The sequence below is a fragment of the Genypterus blacodes genome, unplaced genomic scaffold (genome assembly GCF_046128005.1).
Source record: "Genypterus blacodes isolate CSIRO-AG114 ecotype Tasmania unplaced genomic scaffold, CSIRO-AGI_Gbla_v1 ptg000030l_1, whole genome shotgun sequence".
Taxonomy (NCBI): Eukaryota; Metazoa; Chordata; class Actinopteri; order Ophidiiformes; family Ophidiidae; genus Genypterus; species Genypterus blacodes.
In genome coordinates, this window is record NW_027466843.1 from 1,472,859 (window position 1) to 1,495,668 (window position 22,810).

Below are 22,810 nucleotides of genomic sequence, written 5' to 3' on the forward strand. Positions count from 1 at the left end.
GCACAGGTGCATTTTTCCTGTTGCCTTTGCCTGGGGTCTTCTGTCAGTATAAATAATATCTCTAACTCTGTGGGAGGACACCAAGAGTGGACTGGTGTTAAGGTTTGTCTGGGGAGTTTGGGTTTCCATATCAGTATACAATGCTCTAGGTCTTGTGGTGAAGTACAAGTGTTGAGCTGTTACTTATAAAACACTAGGAACAAACTGCTTTGGTAATGTCAAAATCTGACCTTGGATACTTGTTATTGAACATGCAGTAGCCCCGGAAGCTTTCAAGAGTGGGGCCATCATCTAAATAGCACTGAACAAGGGCTTTTTTAAACATGGCCTTATTTTTCACCCTGTCCCACCACCTCAGGGTGAGAGGACCAGGGCATGTGAGCTCAGGGCCAACCATAGCAGCCCCTTATGCATTTGAGCCGCAAGGCACTGAGGAGGGACAAGGCACTTTAATACAAGAGGGCCAGTGTGTTGGAGTGTCCCATGGCCTGAAGCTGTGGCGTTTGAGGGTTTAACACGCATCCCATCTGGTTAATGTGACTGTGTGCACGCTGGTTGCGTGGTTAAGGAAGTATCAATAGCTGGACTCTTTATACTGAGTGTTATTGTGCGATCAGAGAAGCGCACAGTTTCATTTTCCTTCAAAATGGCCAAACAAAGTGGAAATATCCAGTTTGTACTTGCAGTGACCATACAACATATATGTTGGGTTGAAAACGTACTCCATCACAATTGCTGCGTGTTATTACTATTATTTCACTAAATATTTCATTACAAAGTGAATTATTGAAGCCTAACTTTATTCTAAAATAAGGATATGGACACTAGCACTGAGACCTCAATGCCCCAACCCGCCACCATCCATTCATCTGTTCCTCCATCCCCAGTCTTCCCCAACCCATTAGTAATTCATGAAGAAGGAAAAACAGTGCTGGGCCACTTTTCAAGCCACACACTTTCCAAATCCTGATTAAAATTGCAAAATGGCCTCCTGTTCAGGCCTTTATCAACCCCTTCAAGACATTCTGACACTGCAGGAAGACACATGGCAGAATGAGGAAGTGCTCATGTATCCAAAGTGACCTATAAAGGTTCCCTTTAGTGCTCTGCTGCTAAACAGCTACAGCTTCATAGTAATATTGCTAGAATTAGCTGAGAGGTTTGATACCTGCTACATTCACACCTACACCAAGGAAGTCCTGTTCTGGAGAGATGGTTCACAAATCAAGTGAGTCAAGGATGTGTTACATGTCACACGTCACAAATTTCTTTCTCAGTCCATTTAGAACGTCACTAGCCTGTGCCGTATGGACCAGTGGAAAGGGAAGAGTAGGGTTAGAACAGGGTGAAGGCAGCCAGTTAATACCTACATGTAACGTTTACCATCAATAACAGTCTGTAAGATGGATGAGCCATATGGTTTGCAATGGCAGGCCACGCTCCCCACAATTCTTCATCTTCTAGGCTCGCCATACCAGATTCCTGCCTGCTAATTGAAGACATGTGGCCAGATCAGTCACCACAGCACTGGGAGAGAAGCGGGTAAAATGGTGGACAGTAGGACCAAGTAGGACTACTGCTCTGTATTCCACTATAGGCACAATTTCAATTTTATGAGGGATACAAGTGTCAAATCACTGAACGTGTGTCCTTGCATATTGATTTGACATGTCAAGATTATTTAGATGTGCAACATGCCGACACTAGTCTGTAAAAATACAGCATGTGGACGTTTCCACTTATTCTCCCTGGAGGTGTATCATGAACATGAAGCAATCCAAGCAGTAGTGAGCATGATATTAATTAAGGTAGCCAACCTGTAGGTTCCTTTGTGCCCAGCTGTAGAGCATAAATCAGGCTTTTAACGAGGCTAGGGCCCTAAGATCTCAACCGATGCTGGAATGCTACCTGCACAGCCATGCCAAAAATCTGTCTGGGTCTGGAGCTCCTATAGATCACTATGCTTATAGCAGGGGGACTATAGCGACCTACCCTGGGGAGGGAGGAGGAAGGAGCAGAGGAGCAGAAAAGGAGGGTGGCAAAGGGGGGCAATAGCTATTTCTATTGGGTCATCAGGTTTAAGTAAACATGTGTGGTGTCGGTGTGTAAGTGTGAGCATGTTTGTTACACGTGTGTGCAGTGTGTGTGTGTGTGTTGCATGTGTGCATATGTGTTGAACCACCACAAATTCTTCTCCCTTTTAATTAGGAGTCTCAATAAAAGCAAATGTAACCAAGGAAAAATACAAACACAGACGGAGTTAATAAAAAAGACAGTAGGGAAGATGGCAGTAACAGGCAGAGTTAGCGCCTCCAGTAACCTCTCAGTGGGTCAGCAGAAAAGAGAAAGATCTTCCTTTAATTTACCTCAAGAAACAGCTAACTACACTTAATGTCTTACAGAGACTCTAAAGCGAGCCTTTAAATAAAGTCAGGAAAGAGTCAATGAGCAGGATATGTGAGGAAAGGTTGGGTGTCTGTGGTGACAGAAGGATTTATACGCAGACAGCTGCAGGACAGGACACATGCATGTGCAGCCTGACTGACTGGCTGGCCGACTGTTTGACTGGTTGGCTGAACGGCCAGTTGAGTCCACCTCCAAGCCATCATTTCTTCACCAAAAGGGTCAATGAGACATTCCACAACAGGCACTGGCAAGACTCGTTTACACACACAGACACGCATACACACGCATACACACGCATACACACACACACAACCTTATGCACAAAAGGGTGAGAAGTCTACTGAAGCAATATGTTTATGATATACTGTACAATAGTCTCTGCCAATGGGTGTCTTGCCTCAGTTCAGCTCAGTTCATTATCATAATAGTTTCCGCAAATGAAATGGCCTCTGCTCTAGCTACATGTCTCGTCAGCTAACCAATAATATATAAATTAGTCTGTGTGGAAGTGTGGAAATTTGGATTAATGGCTGATCAGGGAATGGGAAGAGTTATTTTCTCAGGCACCACTTGAGATTTATGGGCCAGATGTTTGTGCCATTGAATCTCTAACAGTCAATAAAACTTGATTTTAAATAACCAACGGAAGACTTTCAATGACTATGTTTACATGTACAGCAACAGTCCAGTATTAGCTTGACTAAAATCCTAGTATTGATTGGGTAAACACATGCCATGGTCTGATGAATAATTTCATCAGGCTAAGTTCAGTTAAGTTAAACGAGGTGACTGAGACTTTAATGCAATGTAACTAAAACTAAACTTTTTGGAGTGAACTCTGGAGAAAGACGCCGCCCTTGTGGAGAGTGGAGGTAACCTGCCTCGCCATACAGATCCCCATGGATATCAGGAAATATTTAGATAGCCACACACAGCAACATGTAAAGAATACAGACTGTGTGATATGAACATCCCGGGGGCTACTACATGCACGAGGAAGGGATTAGTCCAGTCAAATAAATATGCAGGAGTATTCTACACCTAAACAGGATTACTTCTTATGCTACCACGAATGAGCTCATGTAAACATCTTGGTTTCGGGTTTGTGGTTTAAGGCAAACAGAACTTAGCCAGATAACTGTGTGCATGTAAGCAAAGCTAATAACCACATTTTATTTTCAATAATCGAATTAACTCATTGTTTCCCTTTGACATGCTTTTTCACCATCCCTTCTTTATCTCTCTTGTTCTCTTTTTTTCTATCTCTCTCTCTGTCACTTGCACAATGACAACCATGACATGAATGTAACTCCACACTCCCTGCGAGCATGAACTCAGGTTCTCAAGATCTACCCTGTCGTTTGGAGAGGGGCTGACAACCCCTGACTGACACAGGGGTCGTCAGGGCATTGACCCCAAAGTACTGCTGGTGCTGCATTCCTAGAAATGAACTTTGTTTGTGCAAGGTCAACTTTTAAAGGCCCTATATGCTCATTCCATACATGTCCATGTGATATGACATAGGGCTGGAAAAAAATCCTAATGGGAGAAAGTGTTTCAGAGGCAACCCAACAGCTATCTTGAACCTTTGACTCTGCCATATAGCTATATAAAGACATAAAAAGATATGTTTGCTCTTAAAACACATGGCCTTTATTGCTCTTGTCCGGTTTTATCACCTTTGCTGTGCACACAGGGGTACCTGCTGAGAAGAGGAATTAAAAGGTGTGAAAGAACGAGGATCTTATTTTGAGAGGAAGGGGTGTAGCTGAAGGGCAGCAAGAATGGAGTAGAAAGCTGTAGAGGGAAGAAGGGAAAAACAAAAGAGTGGTGGACAGCTTTACACTACAGCATCCATTCTAGATTACATTAGTGGCAGCTGCTTCCTTTGTGTGGTTTTATGGCCAGGCCCCAAGAAAAAGCTGCTAAAATTTCATTTAATCTGCTGCAGAACTCAAGTGTCTGTCAGCCACTTAAACAAGGAGGCCTAAAAGCACCATTCTCTCAGATAACTGAGGCAAAATAACGCTAATAATATCTCACTCGGTGGCCACATATGCAGACATTTTGTGTAACCAAAGAGGGCTCGCCATGGCCGGCACTTCTTCTTCACTCATTCTCTCCCTTTTCATCTCCTCCTCCTGTTCATCCTTCCGAGTAATTAGCTTATGTTAATCACCATAATTTCATATAAGTGAGCGAGGCCTATATTTTGTGATCATTTCATTGAGATGCCCACTATCTCTTTCACATACAGGCATACAGTGAGGAAGGACAAAATATGTAAAAAACATTGCCATAGATTTTCAATTTGCGATATCCACTGTGCAACGAAAAGGCACAACGCTTGCTGGCCACATTAGCTTCACACAGGAATGGAGTTTTGACAGCAGTGGTAACTGACAGAAGGCAGCAGTACAGGCAGTGGTTAGGCCAGCTTCCTTCCTGAGCTTCGGGTTCATAAAGTGCAGGGTCCACATACGTCCAGGGCAGTTTAGTCAGATAAACTGAGGGGAAGCGGGCTGGGGGTCAGAGGAGAGGGAGCTCAATGCAAGAAGAAGAGGAAGAGTAGGAGGAGGAGGAGATGCAAAGGGGCCCCTTCCCTTCAACCTCTCAGATAATAAGATGGCAGGAGCAAGGAGAACTGGGGGGGGGGGGGAGAAGGGAACTAAGAGGAGGTGGTTAGCTAGCCAGGAAAAGGCAAATGCATGAAGCAGAGAAGGAGGGAAAGCGAGAGAGAGAAGGAGGTGTGACGGTCCATCTGGACCAGGTCTCCACTTCCTCTCTTCGTATTGAGCAGATCAGCTTGTGTCTCTATATCGCTCAGGAGCAGGTCTAACTTGAACGCTATTCTTCATTTCAAGTTTGGCTTCAACTGTGCTTAAGACACTGAGCTTTCTGTGAATATAATGACACGGAAGGATAGAAACCAAATGATAGCTGTCATTCATCCTTCCTGGTCTTGGAGGAGAGGCAAGTTTTTCATTTCACTGCCAAATTCTCAAAACCTGAATACAGAAAGCCTGACATAAATCTACCCTCTCAACTTGTTCCAGCTTGTGTTGCAGTTACAGCAAGAGCGGATTTCAATTACACACAAATATATGACTAATATTCATTGTGTTTTAGCTCTGTTTTGGTCTCTACCAACCCCTGAGAAAAGCATGAGCCTGTTTAAAAGAAAGAAGGAAAGAAAAGCAACACAGAGACACCGTTGTGTTCTCATGAAGACATAGCAAGTTGCGAAAGGGTGCAGATAGGCAAAGGCAAATTAACCTTTTTAATTGGAGAGTGACGGCCCTTTTGGACCCTGCAGTTGGATCCAGAGTGCTGACACATGATGAGAGGGAAGTGGCGGGCCTATTACAGCAATCTGGCGATGCAACTTGGCAGAAGGCACCACTACCAGAGCCTGGGGAGAACAGGGCATGTCCAGCATGGAAAGCACTCCATGCCAGACCGCTCACTGGCAACGGAGGGCTTGCCTCAATAAAGGTATAAATAGAGAATAGTTATCTTGGCACTTTGAACCGAAGGCTAAAGGGTTGTCATAAGGGAGTCTGGTTTCTTGTCTGATAACAAAATACTACCTGGTCAAGAAAAAGGAGAAGGGCTAAGCTTTAATGAAAGAGAGAGAGAACCTGTTTGACAGGTATGAGAGCAAAGAAAGGCCAGAGAGGGAGGTATCGCGGTGCAGAAATGCAAACTGCAAATTTCACATACTGTTTGCAGCCACATGACTTTGTTCTCGCGTTCAGGTGCATGTAGACCTTCAAGCTTAACACGTATTCAAAGGGTTAACAGAGGAGGCAGATGCTAGAGAAAGACGTCAGTGATGATAGCTTCCTGTCTGTCTGTCTGTCTATCTGTCTGTGTGTCTGGATGCAAGAGCCATGTTTATGTCTGCAGATGCAAGGTAAACAAACATCAAGGTCAGAAAAAAGCTGGAGTCTGTCCAAGTGATATATAGTCCCTACTTAACAGGGCTACAGGCCTGTTTTAACATACCAGCCCAGGGGGATATCAGGACTGAGCCAGAACCCTGAGGCAGGGCTTTGTTTTCAATATTGCAGCCCTGCTTCCTTACAGCTGTTTACTGTGATGAGTTGACATGAGTCTGAAATGTTTCGGTGTCATACTCAAATGGGCCATAAATGGTACAACTTTCTTATTCTGCTATGCCTCCAACAAACTATGCAACATTATAAGTGCAATGCATGTCACACTGTGGAAGTTCTGTATCTGTGTCAGTCTGACCAATATTAGGTTGGATGTATGTGCAATGAGGTAGTAATTTTCTTGTCTGGCTTTTTTGTTGTTTTTGGTCACAAGAGTACTAAATTGCCCTTTGGTGGACCGCTGCTTTAGATTGACGAACAAAGATTTCACCCTGACTCTGTCACGGTTGTTATGTTTTGTCTGTGACAGCCTGAGATTGAGAACGATTTGATCTGAAATAGGAACTCAAATCCATGTTCCTGTCATGGTCTTCACAGAGACGATGAATATCACAGTCATTATCTCACTGTCCAGTAGACGGTTGAAACACACATAAACCTGATACCTGGGCCTTCATGCTGACCCCATTCATCATGTGTCCTGGGACATTTCTAGATAATCACCATTAAAACAAACACAAATCTATCAGAAACAGCCTAGACATTACCTCTGGTCTTCTCATAACAACTCTATCATCTGTCAGTCCAAAAAACCCTGTGTCCCTCTGTTTATCCATATGTCTTACATTAAGTATTCTAAATGCATCTAGAAAGAGACAGATAACGTAGCAGACTCCACAGAGCTCTGATCTGAGCTTGCTTGTTTTTAGTCATATTTAACAACAAAAGAAGGATACCGGGTTAAATGTAACCCCATAATGCCTTTCAAACACCCACCAAGACACACACACACACACACCTCTTGTCATTTCCTCCTTCACTCTCCCTGTCTTTGTATCTGTCCCTACACATAACACATCCATACACACCAGACACATGGCCGAAGAGAGCAGACTGCCATCTGGGAGTGGTGGCCCGGTTTGTGCGGGGGGCAGGGGTAAAAGCGCCAATAGACCCCCCTTCAACACACATATACACGCACACATAAACCATCCACACGCTCCTCGCAATGGCCCCCATCGCCCTCCCTCTCCAACTGCTTAAAGTGTGAGAGCTGTTCTCATACAATCTGCACATATACATATGCAAATTTGCAGGGGGCATTATAAAAACAACTATCATCACCAAACTCACGCACGCACACACACAGAAGAGACATATTTAGATGGCCTATGCGCTAAAGTAGTCTTGCATAATTTTAGAAAAAGGCAAACATGTAAGTCGGGAGAGAAAAAAGGAAGATGAAAAGAAGAACCCCATTGATTAAAATCAATAAATGAATGTGAGCATGTGTGAAATACATGCTAATGGGATTGCATGCATTTACATAGACACGCATATAACAACATGCGTACACAGACGCGCGCATATATTATCAATACATGCCCTACAGCATGCATGTGATGAATTTATATACATAAAAACAAGTCCATTACATATCAGAACTATTGTTTTCACCATTAAACAAAAACCATAATGCACAAACAAACTAAAGGCCATCCAACCATGTCATAGGTTGTTGAGGGATATACAGTTGTGATCTACGGCTACCCTACGGCAGCCCTTTATGTTTTCACCACAAATACATTTATTAACCTACATCAAAGAAAATACCAAGAAGATGCAGAATTTATGAACTTCTACATGGCTGCGCTGATTAGTCACAATCGCCAGGCCACCAGGAGGCCTGAGCAAAGAGAACGACACAAGCAGGGGGGGCAGAAAAAGAGACACGACGAGGCAGACAGACACCCTGACACCTGCGAGACAAGTCGGAAAGGTGACACCTCATCCTCTCCCACTCACACAAAAACAGAGCTCCGTGTTGAAACAATGCAACCTGTCTAACAAAACACTTCTCCCACAAGAGCAGTTCAACATCGCCAACTAACTTTGTCTCTGAGCACAAACGGCCAAATCAGGTTATATGCAGACAATGTCCAAGTCTAAAACGGGAAAGAATAAATAAAAATCAATCACCTGCCCATGTAAGATACACAGCCAGGACCAGGACCAAATTATTTTCTGGCTGTCAGCAGGGTGTGTGTGAGGTGGAGCAAGTGTCTTAGTGAATATCCTACTCTCAAAACTCAAGGGAAACATTGTGAGACATAAACAGGACAGAAGCTGTCTTCATATTTCATGGTGTAAACAGGTATGAACTCATATGTATGCGCGCTTGCATGTACAGCTTACAGCTACAGGCTTATGAGCCCACACATTTACAGTACACTCACACACACACACACACACACACACACTCAGGCCAGCCTATTATGTACATCTTCCATATCAAATCCTGGCTCCCAGTTTTCACCACTCTCATGTTTGCTGTAATGTTTTCAGTACACAATAGCACCCGCGGTGTTAAGCTCATGTTGCCCCATCAAGAGTGGAAGACCGACAACAACCAAACACTTTTCCCTCCAATTCCCACCCTGTTTACGAGCAGACCTCACTTTGTTCCCACGCTCCCTCGCTTCTTTTTTCTCTCCTCTGCATTGTCCTGTGCCCTCAGGTTAGAGGTTCTCTCGGTTTCCTTCTGAAAAACAGAGGGACCAGAGGAGAGTTGAAGAGAGGAGAGAAGAGGGCTAGACAACAAGGCCTGTCCGTCCGCCTCCACCGGTCTGCGCTGACTAACCGGTCTGAACTGGTTGTGACATAGGTGAACCAGAGCCGTGTCCTTTTTCGCCTCTGGCCAAAAAAGAACCGTGGTGGCATTTCATCCACAGTCAGCAGGTACCATGCAAGTGAGCGTGTGTGTGTGTGTGTGTGTGTGTGTGTGTGTGTGTGTGTGTGTGTGTGTGTGTGTGTGTGCCTGTCTCCCAAGACCTTCGAGGCCTGGACCATTGCCAAGTTCATCTGTTAATGGACAGCTACTAGGAGAGTTGCCCCATCCCCCCTCTTTCCCTCCCTCCCTCACACAGCAGCCGTTCCTGTTCACGACCCCCCCTTAACCTCCCCAACCCCCAGCCAGGCCTGCCCAGATACAGACCCTCGCTCCCTCTCTCCCTCTCTCCCTCTCTCTCTCTCCCTCCTCCTCCACTCCCTTTCTCTCCATTCCTCTGAAAGCTAGATCATTCCCTTTCTCCCTCAGCTCCTCCTCCCCACTGCCCCCACACTCTGTGCTTCTCCTATTCAAGATAAACAGAGTGCTTCAAGTTCAGGGGACACCCTGGGACCCTTTAACAAAGCCATCTATCATGTTGTCTGCCCAAGACTCCTTTGGCCACTCTGCTGCTGCTGCTACATCTCTCTCCCCCTCTCTCTCCCTGTCTCTCTCTCCCTCTGTCTCTCTCTCTTTCTCTCTCTCTCTGTCTCTCCCTCTCTTTCTCTCTCTCTGTCTCTCCCTCTTTCTCTCTCTCTTTCTCTCTCTCCCTCCCTCTGTAGACCCGTATGTGAGTATGTACACGCAGACTGGACCAGCTTGGCAGCCTGCTTCCCCGACTAGCTACATTGCTCCAGTCGAGCCTGAGTCGGACAATTTCCCCTTTGTCTTTTCTGGCCCCTCTTGGCCCTGCAAGACCAGAGGAAAGACAGACAGAGCCCCCTCCCCCTTAAAAACGAGACACACTCATGACAAGAAAGCACGCAACAGATCGCGCTCGCACACAAGCGCACACACACAACCTCAGCCGCTTTCCCTCCACACCTCAGAGACTCCCGTGACCCTCTCCCATTCCCATGAAGTGAAACTGCAGGACGATTAACCAAACTGTCAACAGCTTAATATGCTGGGAATAGGAGACTGACAGTAGGCCAAGGAACTGCGTGTAAATAGTAAATAGACACTATGAATGATGCAAGAGAGAGAGAGGGAGAGAGAGGGAGAGAGAGAGATTCATGTTCCGTGTTTGATGTTTCTCCTAGGTTTTCACAGGCATTAATGGTCAGTTTGTCCCCAAGTTCCTTAAGGGAAAATATGTAAGCTTGATTTATTTTTTATGTATTTTTTAATTGTCATCCTTGCTCCTTTTTCTACTACATCTTTCTGCTATGTGTAAGGCCATTCAGGGAAAATTGGCTGACACACACACAAACACAAACACACATACACAGACCAAATTCAAGATTTGATCCTCTTTCTCATGACTTTGTCCATCTCTTAATTTTCTTTATTGTTTCTTTCTGCTCAGTCCTCATGTCTCTCTTGTATGGGGACACGGCGCGGACACACAGAGACAGCAGCTGTCCTCACCGCCCTGCTAAAGAGGGGGACCGACCCGCCTGTATGTTTTAGAGAGCTAAATTATCCATTAGATGTTATCAAGTTGTAGCAGGGCGATGCCATTCTGCTAGGAGTCATCAATCTTTGATGAGTCCCGGGCAGAGTGTGCATTGGGATGCACTAGCAGAGCATCCCCATCACTCCCATCAGCCCATCACACCACCCAGCCCATCCTGCTCACCAAAGTGCATGCACACTTGGCCATGTACACACAGCCAGGCAGACAATTTTTGTACACACAGTCAACAAATACACATGCTGACAGAAAAGCAGCTGGGTACACACTCTTGCACTCAAGGAGTAGCAGAAACAAGCTTGTTCAAGGAACATCAAGCCCTAGTTTGTTGTGTTCTGCTGTTCAGCCCTCTTACTCTTACCCACACACTCCAAACAAAACATTTTAAAATGCATTCAGATCCAAGTATCACATTATCCGCTCGCTAAAATCATGTTTTTCTTGTCCACATAGTAGCTTCTCTCTTTTCTTTCTTAGCTCATCCCTCCATCCCTCCCTCCCTCCCTCCCTCTGCCTCTCGCCGTGACCTGGCAGGCAGGCAGGGCAGACATGTTCAGAATGCGCTCTGGTAATGGGCTAATCAAAAATGCAAAACAATTGGCAATTACCGCACGGGGCCCTAATGGTCATTAGAATTTACAACAAGGTAATGAACTGAGAGTCAGCTTAGTCCATGCATATTCATAAAGCAATCAGGCCTTTGAAGATTAAAGAAGCGCTTCAAATTTAAATGAGGGCGCCAGCATGTTATCAGTGAGATTCAGCCTGGGACAGGAGTGTGCATTTAGGAGTGCATGCATGTGTATGTTTATGTGTGTGTCTGTGTGAGAGAGGAACTGTGAGTCTTGGGGTCAGTTTGGTGTGTGTGTGTGTGTGTGTGTGTGTGTGTGTGTGTGTGTGTGTGTGTGTGTGTGTGAGTGTGTGTGTGTGTGTGTGTGTGTGTGTGTGTATGTTAGGATGTGCATGTGCATGCATGCTTGCATGAGTGATCACAGCGTCTGTGTGTGTGTGTGTGTGTTTCAGTGGTGTGCCAGTTCGTTCCTGCATGCCTTTGTGTGAGCTGTAACAAACGCTCCTGTCTTTAATCAGGAAGCAAACTACACCAAAGCTTCCATAGCCTAAAGTGAAAATGACAAGCGAATTCTCTTAAAAATTGAACGAAGCCTCGACCTTCTGCTCGTCATTTAAGAGATGTGAGGAATGAATGTGAGATCAAATGTACAGTTAACTTCTGCTATTAGCAGGCAATGAGCTTTTCAACACAAAAGCCCCTGAGGAATAGAGCAACCACTTAGTAAACATTTATGAAACAGTGCAGAGGCAGACATGTTTGATACACGAGCACACACACACACACATACACACACACACACACAAACACACACACACGCACGCACGCACGCACGCACGCACACACACACACACGCACAAAGGGCTGTGAGTTTTCACACAAGTATAACGTCAGACACAGAGGCCCTCTCTACTCCGTATCTCTCTGGTGGAGATAAGGCTGGCTAGACACAGCTGTAGACGACCACACACCCACACAAAAGGTACAAACACACACACACGTACACATTCTGACAGGCCAAGCCCAGTGCTGGGACCTACAACAGGGCAGATAATGGTAGTAAGACACACTGGAGAGAGGCAGACAGTGACCAAGATCAGTGTGTTCAGACGGACATGCAAACCCTGGTCCCTGTGGCTCTCCCATGGCCTCAGCGTTATCAACACGGGTGTGAGAAAGACAAAGCAAGAGTCATGCAGCACAATCGCTACAGTCACAATAGCAACACCAGCGGTTGAGCTGACACGTAAAGGAGGAGACAGTGATAGGATGACATAGAGCTGACTAATGAAAGTAATAATAATGTTACATTAAATGAGGATTAAATGACGACGTACCATGACGGCTACATGAAACAGTCACTTTGTGAGATCACTGTTCCTGTCCTCACAGAAACCTGCTTACTTCCTAAATTGCCTCTTCTCTCCTTTTTTTGCACTCATTTTGCACTTCCTGAGCTACAGCTGTATCAAAGACGCTTCTCCTCTCTGTTTCTGTTCTTCTAAAAATAAAGTCATTAACCTTCAGGTGGTGAAGCCGGCGACTGGCGTGACAGGCCCTGACGGTCTTCAGCTGACCTCTGACCCCGTGATGTGACTGCCTGCCACACTATTGACAGGACAGCGGCAGAGCATGTTTATTTCTGGGGATGCGTTTTCACCCGGTGTGACGTGACTCCGCACAAACAGGGCTGTTTCTGTTGTGTAGGTTCATTTTTCGCATTAGGAAGAGATGGTACAGCACAGACGAGGAAGTGTAAGTTGTATGTACAGTATATGAGTGCGTGTGTGTGTTTGTGTTTGTGTTTGTGTGTGTGCTTTGTTGCTTGGCGACCAACTCTGAGGGTGAGAATGAGGTCTGAAGTGGATGTTGGAAGCCTTTAAAAGGTGCTAATGTAGCCAAAACATGGAACCCCCCCCCCCCCCCCCCCGACACAAGCTAGAGAAGCGCTGTGAGTAAGAGAGGGATGGCAAAGAGGGAAGGTGAGAGAGAGAGGCAGAGAGGGAGAGAGAGAAGAAAGGCTTAGCCAGAGATTTGGGGCTGAAATAAGGATCATATGTTTCTGACAGATCTCGTTGGCTCCAGTCACATTATGGGGTCCCTGCCACAACACATTACAGGAGGTAGTTTATGCTGTGCTTGTGTGTGTGTGTGTGTGTGTGCTGTCTGTGAAGGAGGGGGGTCATTGTTGTGTTCATAAAACAGGTGTGGGTCTGTGTGCATTTGTGGGTGAGTAAGTGAGTGTGTGTGTGTGTGTGTGTGTGTGTGTGTGTTTGTTTGGGCATACTTCAACTAGCCTCCACCTGAATGGCCTGGGGCAGTGGTGCTGGGTTGTTAAAAGACAAACAGAGACACAGGAAGCCCAAGCTAGGAGCCCTTAGGACAACACTCAAGCAGGACACACACACACACACTTACACACAGACAAGCTGTACTACATTACTAATACCTACCTATAACCACACACACACACACACACACACGCTGTTAGACACATTCTTGCCACAGCGTTCTACCCTACCCAAATAAAATTGCTTCAACTTTCTCTCTCTCTCTCTCTCTCTCTCTGTCTCTCTCTCTGTCTCACTCATTCACTCCTCACTCACTCACTCACACTCACGCACACACACACAGGCCCAGCCCATCCCTCAGGCCGAGCACTCTGTGCCAAGTCTGGCCTGGCATGGTCCACAGAGGGGTGTCCTCAGGCAAGGCTTGCCAAGTCAAAGACCCTTTCATGTTCAGCTTGCACGTCCAGGGTAGTAAAGCTTTAACAAACAGAACGGCACACTCACACACACACACACACACACACACACACACACACACACACACACAAACAAGGTGAGAGAGAGAGGAAAAGAGCGAAAGCTATTAAAGGTATAAGAGGTTGGCCCACAATCATACAAACATGTATACGCACACAAATATGCATTCATTCAACACGACAGCCACAGTCAAAGGGTCATCAGACACACATAGCGTAAACATCCACTACACTTCAGCCAGAGCCACTAACTCTCAATTCAACAACAAAAGCTGAGGGATGTCTGCTGACAGCATTTGTGGGTGTTTAGAGCTCGGGTTGAGTCTAAAAAAATGTCCTTTATGAAATATTCATGCTAAAACCATTCTGTTCACCTTCATTAAAACTTAGTGGAACCCACAGCCAAAAATAGGACACTTTTTTATTAGCGCCCAGAGCAAGTGTAGGATCAGATTAGACTCAGTTTTTACACACAATGGGTGCTTATCCAGAAAAAATTAGCCAGCACCCAATAATTACAATGGAATGCATCTGTGCCTTTTCACTATCAATTAAAATGATCACCGCAACAAAGAGACACACACACACACTCCTGTGAACTTCTGCACGCGCACACACACACACACACTTCCCGTCCACCTCCCAGCCCCCCGGTTCTGCCTGACAGATATCCAGCATGTATGTGTGCTTATAAAAGGGGTTGGGAGGGGGGGGGGGCGGTTGTGTTGAGAAAGGTGGCACAGTGCCAACACAGAGCCTGCTAAATACCTTTGTCTCTCCAACACACAGGGACAAACGGGACGAGCAAGCTGCACAGGGAAGACGCGCACTACAAACGCATTCAGTACTTAAAACACACAGAAATACAGCAATGTTGTAGGAATGTTTTACTCCTGTCAGGGGGGGCGGTCGCCATAATTAACTCAGTATTGATTCAGAGGCCCGGTTACAATAGATGCAGGGCGCTAGAGAGGGAAGACGAAGTGTGAGATGGTGGTCGCGCTGAGCAGCGACAATGGCCTCATTAACACACACGGACGGCTACACTGGTAAGAATGCAAGAGGACGCATAGACAGGGACGGATAAATAAAGGCCACCGTCATGTAGCAACACACCGCCGCAAACACGCCGACACGTAAAAGTAACAGTTGTGTTATGTAGGACATCCTGTAGCCTACATACAGGAGTGAGTATGAGCTTCCTAAATCATAACTGTGAAAACCATCTTGCGGCAATTACTCACTGAAGACCTAATAGTCGTATATAACAATAGCGTTCAGAGCATGGAATGAGAAATGTAAATAAAAACCATGAAACTACTAGATGTACAATACCCGTCTATACACTCTTATACTACAGTCGCATAGTTTGTGTGAGAAACCGTCATCTGCTCTTTTTCTGGGCCATCCATAATCTGGAGGCAAGCTATGGTGTCCCTATGCATATCTTAAATTGTTTATCATGCAAATGATGGCACGCAGGCTGGTCTGCCCTCCTCTAACGGCCCAGGGCTCCAGACTGCAGACCCCGGCCCCAGCTGCAGCCATGAGACTCCCAGACGGCCTCAGCTGTCCCGCAGACGAAGGCCACGAGATAGGGCTCCGTCTTCAGCCCTGGTGTGTGTATGAGACCCAGCCCCCACCTGCCAGTTCAGCCATCCCAGGTCTCAGCTCGCAGCAGTGACCCCTCCACTTGCAGCTTCATTACTAAAACTAGACCCAGCCTGCATGAGCTGTTGTCTCTGTCCATACAGAGATCCATCTACATCAAAGGACTGCTTTTAAATTGCAAATGGCTGCGGAAAAGGGGTGTGGGTGCATATGGTGGTTCATATTCATGCGGGGGGTGGGTGTACGACCGGAGGATACAGTAAATCTTTAAGGATGTCACATGGTCTCACGAGCCCTGGATATGAGGCCAGTGTGAGAGATATACAGGGTATGGACAGAATGTATTGAGATGCCTCATCTCAGTGTCAGAGTCTAACTGAGCAGGGTGAGAGAACATGGCAGCTAGCATATGGGGTATAGGGTGGCGTGCTGGCACTGCCAGCCTGAATCCATCAATCTCGGGTACAGAAAACAGAGGAGGGAGGGAGGCTTATTTTGTTCCATATGTGACGATATGTGATGCATCTCTCACAGCGGCAATGTCATCTGCTTGACTGAAAATCTGTCATTCTGACCGCACACACACTCCTGTTTTGTCTCACACTTTAGAAACAAAGAGACTTTAAATTTTAAGATGAAGACAAAGGCCAAACATATTCCCGTGCAGCTGCTAGAACAAAGTGAGTGGCGGTGTCACAGCAACCCAAGGTCTCACTCCACGTTCAGCCAAGTTAATCTCCTCATTGCGTAGCCAAGAAAAGCCTCTGACTATTACACAATGTGCAGAGAAAAGGGGTCTATAAATAAAGCTTCACTCTCAACACGGGTGACCCTATGATATCAAGTGAAGTCCAGTGCATGATGATCTAAATGAGCGGAGAAAAGCATGCTCTAACAGCTGACAGGCCAAGAGGCATGTCAGATGTTTCTACGTGCGTGTGCGCATGCATGGATGTGTGAGTGGGTGTGTGTGTGTGTTCAGATAGGGCAGATGTTTAACAAACTGCACACTAATGAACACTAGGTGGTCATTCCATATGACAGAGGGCTAACTAGCTAATAAGACAACAGTAGTCTATTCAAGCTGCAGCATGGAGTTCATACAGTAGGACACATTGTTGAACACGTCTCTCTACATTTACACTGAATTGACTTCAAATGAAATCAAAACCAGCCCAGACCAATCTGCCACATAATACCACATTTGTTAAAGAAAACAAATTAAGATTCAAATAGGCTATTGTGTCAAATCAAACGCAGCTCTGTAGAAGCAGTCATAAGGGACGCATGCTTGTTTGCAGAGCCAGTCATGTTTTCACTTCAGCCCCATTTAGCCCCGGCGGACAACCGACAAACCGAGCGGCCGACCAGCCACATTAAGAAGTGCTTAATTACTCAAATCAAGAAAAACACAGACAATTAGTGGCCTAGGGTTCCTCAAATAAGTGCTTCTTCCTTGACAGTTCAGCGTAATTACATTCTTTCCTATCTCTTTTTAATTTTAGCGTCACAGTGGGACTGCACAGGCGCATATTTGAGGGCAAGAGAGATATGGCAGCGTAAAAAAGCCAGGGAGGGATACAGATACATCTGTCACCACCACATGACAGAGACTGTGGAGGCCAAAGGATCCACACACACACATCTGTGATGCAGCAAACCAGAGACATTCATCTTCTTCTCTCTCTCTCTCTCTCTCTCATTATCTGTTTCTTTATCTCTCTCGCTCTGTGTTTTTCACTATATGCAAATGTTCTGTTTTCTCACGATCATTTTCAGGGTGGTTGAGCCTCATGTGACTCTATGGTTCATGGTTTTGCACCCTGATCGCACCCTGATTTTTGGATACAGGCCAGAGATACTGCCAGAGACAAATCATGGAAAACGGAGACAGGAGTTTGTTGCTTTCTTTGTGCTGCTCAAAGTGTGACTTCCTCTGCTCTTTACACCTGAAAATGACTCACTTCCTATTTTTTTTCTCTGCTCATTTGTTTAGAATTATGTGGCAGCCATTTTAAGCTCCCCTGGTGTGTTTACCTGTGATATTCTCCTGCTTGGGGATTATTCCTTGCAAGGGTGCAGATAAACAATCCTCGTCACGCGGTGACACCTGAACAGCCACCTCCACAGGGCGACAGACTCTCCGTGGGTGCTGATGGTGGGTCCGCGAGTGCGAGGACGAGGTTGTGGAGAGGGGTGATGCGAGCGGGGAGGACGGTGGCCTATCCAGCGGTTTGTCCATACAGAGGCTCCCGTGGCACTGCCTCCGTTTGTGTTCAATGAACAGCAGGATATCAGCCAGGGGGAAGCGGGAGTGGCACTGGCCGCATGTCAGCAGGTCCTGGTCCCCTTTCAGGGGCTCGCCGTGAACCACTTCCAGCCTGGGTGAGTCCTGAGAGTCCTCTTCTGGTAAAACACCTGACACTGGCTCAGCTGCATAAAGGCAGAAAAGAAGAGGAAATATGAGAGGCAGCAGATAAAGGCAGTGGCAGTGTAGAGCTTGTAAACAAAAAGAATCAGCTGGAGGTATAGTGCAATTAAAACAGTGGCATTAAGTGGCATCTCTATATGAGAACATTTGGTCTTCAGTATACAATAAGACATGAGGTCACACTGTGCAAGTTGGTCAAGTGTATAAACAATATTTTCAGAAAGGAAGATATAAGGAGCAGACTACTTCGATAAGGCCTGACACGTTCAGCTTGCAGGCAGCAGCCCAACGATTAAGTTGCATGACCCTCTTTATTGTGCTGCCAATCTCGCTTTTTTAATGAACCTAACACCTCTGAGAATCAAAAAATAGATTCTAATTTGAGTTCAAGATGATTGGACCCCATTTCGTTTAAAAGTGCTGGGATCTCGTGAACCGAGGTAAGACATTGAGGGGTTGGATGTGGAGTAGGTCCCTGAAGTACTGAGAGAGAGAGCGAGAGAGAGAGAGAGAGAGAGAGAGAGAGAAAGAGAGAGAGAGAGAGAGAGAGAGAGAGAGAGAAAGAGAGCATTTTTATAAGAAGTAATCTTGCCACACGGTAAACGACATTGGGCGCCCCAACTGGGATGTTGAGATAAGATGTGATGAATTCTTGCCGCCGGTTCAACCTTTAATTCCGTGTCGGGTCAGACGAGGAGGTGGTGAGGGACTATGCAAGATAGGCCCTGTTACCTGTATGTTCCACTGCATTAAAGATGAGGGAATTCGCTCCTATTTTACTGCAGCTTATCTTAACCAGCTTATGCCATGGACAGGAGAGATGTGCGAGGCCGCGTTAGGCGCAAAGCTTTTCTTCAAACCAAATAATCTAATTTTGATGCCAGGCAGAGTGAAGTGAATAACTTTGAAAACTCAAATATAATCTCTTTTTTTCCCTGACATCTGACAGCGGCTGAATTTAAAATAGTTATGCTACATGTTTCCCACTGGGCTACAAGCACAGCTTATTATCAAAACAGTTAGGCCTTCTTTTGTTCCTCATAATCCTGTTATGATCACAAAAACGTAGATCAATAATTTCCTTTCATCCTAGTCTTTGTTAAATTGCCTAATTTTTCAAGTTTATCAACTGCAATAAAATGTCATTTATTTTATACTGTATGAATAATATGTAAATTTGTATTATATAGATTTGTAAACACAGTCTTTAAGGACCAAGTGTCCCTTAAGGTTCAATACAAAACATTTATCAAGATCACAGAAAATGATGTGACACAGAATGATCATTTAAATATGTAGAACCGAGATGTAAAAGCAACTTTACAACTCAGAGGCCCATAAAATACTGAATACTAAAATACGAAATTTCTGAAAAGAAAAACAAACAACGGGTAACACTGTTATATTATATATAAAGTATATATATTTTCATTTTTGTCTTGCACACGAATTTATATCTGATCGTTAAAATATTTCACTTTACTTTTTATCCTTCACAAGATAAAGATTATCTTCCAATACACTTCCAAGAACATTACGGGCAATATAAAGTATACGATCATTTATTTGAAATAAAAAAGAAAACCCTCCTCTGCTGGGTCAAGCAGGATGGCGATGGAGTGGATCAAGTTCAAGTTCATAAGCGGATACGCGACTACAATCACATTGCGCCCCCCACTGGTGAACCATCGAACAATTACCCTACAAGTGAACGCATATGTTTCGTGTGTAATTGGTTTGAACAGAAATCGGAGCGGCAGACACACACACACACCACTTAACATTTACGAACAGCGGAGATGTTACATTTCCTGATATTCACCTAAAATGTTAATTTCACCCGGATGACTTTAATTGGAAACACCTCCACTGCTCCACGACGCGCTTTAATAAGAATGTATTGACGAGCGATTCCTTCTGTCACCGCGCGAAATAAATGAGAATATGAACCCGAATGTGTGTATTTATTATGAAAACCGCGATCAGGATTCTTAATCGATCCCCGGTAGTTTAATCACACACGCGCGTTAAACCGAGTTTCCCCTTTTTCTCTCGCATGGAGGACAATGTCACACACACACACACAGAGATTCCTACGGTTCTATGAAAATGGTGTGTGATAATTGAAGGAGATAAACCATCTCGCTGTGTTTGTACAGCAGCTGCGTGGGGATCCGTGGCAGGAAAACGATATTCCTTCCAGATAACACACACACATACACACACACATACACGAGGTTTGTGCGCTGTGGACAAGTCTGCATGTAAACACACACTTCCCCGCGTACGAACCAGCACAAACCCCCTCTAAATGAATGATTCGCCGCAAAAAGAGGAGTGTGAGGTGTTGTTGTTGTTGTTATGGTGGAATATGTTACCACGCTTCTCATTCTAGATAGAAAAGTTCGGACCGATCGGCAACACACAGGCAAAGGTTTGTGTCCGTAAAGCCCGTGATGCCCTTTAATGGCGAGAGGAACCTTGAAGGCTGCTGCGTTACACAACGCAACAACCCGCACAAGTTTACGCTCTCTATCAAGTCGTTCGCAAACTTTCACCAAGACATCCTACAATGATCTCAATCGGCCGAGCGCTCGTATGTTTGAAATCTCTTATATCACTTGAGAGAATCCGCGAAAGTTGCCGTTCAACGCGCAGCTCATTCGTAGGAAAGAACCCGGTAGAATTGAAATGCAAAATGTAATTGATCTCCACTTACGCGAAAACTCCCGTTTGCTCAAGTGCTGGGGTTTGCCTTGCTTGCGGCGAGACATGTTGGTTTAGTGGCGCCTCTTCAGCTGAGCTCACATTGGGAAATCCGTTCCTAAAAGGTAGATTCCAAAGGAAGTATCTTCATTGATGCATTGAGATGAGAAGATTGAGAAGGAGAGGGGGGGAAATAGCCAAGCGAGTTGCGGATCATGCAGCGGGCGGCAGCGACTGTGCGGAGCTCCTCATGACTTCTCTGCACAGAGAGAGTGATGGGGGTCCGGCGAAGCCCCCCTGAGCTGCAAGTTCAAGTGCGGACGTGACGTTCCTGCGAACTTGAACGTCAGGAGATGGATGGAGCCGAAACCTACAAAACATGGGCAGGGCGAAGCCGGCCAGTGGGAGGGGGACGAGCCATAATAAAGGCCAATGGACAGTCATTATGGGCTACCTATGGAGGGAGGAGGGGAGGGGGGGGGGGGGGGGGGACAGACCCCGAGGACACCAATGGACGGAGGGGGATCAAGGGGGCTGGGCTAAAAGAGAGAGAGAGAGAGAGAGAGAGAGAGAGAGAGAGAGAGAGAGAGAGAGAGATAGATAGAGAGAGAGGGAGAGAGAGAAAGAGAGAGAGAGAGAGAGAGAGAGAGAGAGAGAGAGAGGAGCGCTCCTGACTCACAGTGAACTAGACTGAACGTTTCATTCTTACGCTCTCACTGCTTTTGTAAATCAATAATGAGATCAGGCGAGGTAACAGATTTGAAGTGATTTTATAAGATTATGAGATATTTTTAAACATATTCTGGTCATATATGATTTCTTCCAAGCATCACATGACCCAAAGAGTTGATCTGCCTTGTTTACTATTATTATATTATTTTGCCATGTATATTGTATTTGTCTGCCTCACACCTTCAGAACCGAGAGCCACATCACCTTCAGATTCTCTGTGCGTATGCAAACAACATACTGAATACACTCTTCACATGTGTCACTATCTTATTCTATGTGTCCCTTTCATCAAATCGTTGTGCTTTACTTCCTCCCGTTCATCTTTGGTGAGCACAGACATGCTATTGCACCCTCAGCCTCTTCAAAGTCTTGACCTTTGAGGTACTAAACGTTTTTTATTATTTCAGCTCATATTATTTCATTCACTACTTGTGTTTTCTTTTTGTACTTGTCAGCCATTTACGTGCTAAATATGAAAGCATGGGATTTCCTCCAAGCATCCCTGAGGAAGGCTCTCAATGCCAAAATCGAATAAAAAAAAGGAATAAAACTCACAATCTGTGCTGTTTTTAATGAATTTAGATATCATTATCATATCATCTCTGCAGGATAAATTACTGGATGTTCTTAAATGTTTAATTGACAGCAAAGTCACATGATGGCAAGCTTGAGTGGTTTATTTTAATGGTGATTGGCAGATTCACGCAAGTCGTGTTCAACTATGGTGAAATCTAGTCTTTACGCCTTTGTTTTGTCTTTTCTATAAGTGGGTCACACAGGCATGACTTGTGGCTCTACACCTTAAATTAAAATCTCGTTATCCAGATATCCGTTCTCCAGATAACAAGGTCACATGTTAATGCAGGGGCCCTGAGTGTCACAATGGAGTGATGACAATGTGGAAATTAAGTGGCACAAGAAATGAAGGTGTTAGGGTGACTTCATAAACCAAGGTGACCAAGGAGCACAAAGCAACAGCAAAAAGGCCAAAATTATATTAGACAAAGAAAATCTGCAAACATTCCAACAAATTAAACCAAACACAGAGAAGAAATAATGAATTTACAAAAGGAAAATTCGCCAACGGATGTGTTTCAGTGTCTGCTGTGTCTTTGTGCCAATGCTTGAATATAAAAAACTAAAAGTAGTATTTATAATAATTTGGGTAAATATGGGAATTGACAGTTCTTGTAGGTTCCAAAGTGATCAAATACACTTCAGCTT

At 45.2% G+C, this 22,810-nt stretch overlaps 1 protein-coding gene across 1 annotated transcript in view; it reads right to left on the reverse strand.

The window, feature by feature from the left end:
* The window catches only part of LOC142994870 (BCL11 transcription factor A-like), a 34,713-nt gene extending 13,515 nt beyond the window's left edge, over positions 1 to 21,198 (reverse strand). The window contains exons 1-2 of the mRNA XM_076145747.1: positions 20,868 to 21,198; positions 17,755 to 18,150 (exon numbers count right to left, since the gene is read on the reverse strand). Of these exons, the coding sequence (XP_076001862.1) occupies positions 17,755 to 18,150; positions 20,868 to 20,922 (451 nt within the window). The 5' untranslated portion in view covers positions 20,923 to 21,198. The remainder of the gene's footprint in view (positions 1 to 17,754; positions 18,151 to 20,867) is intronic.
* Between the last annotated feature and the right edge of the window lie 1,612 nt (positions 21,199 to 22,810).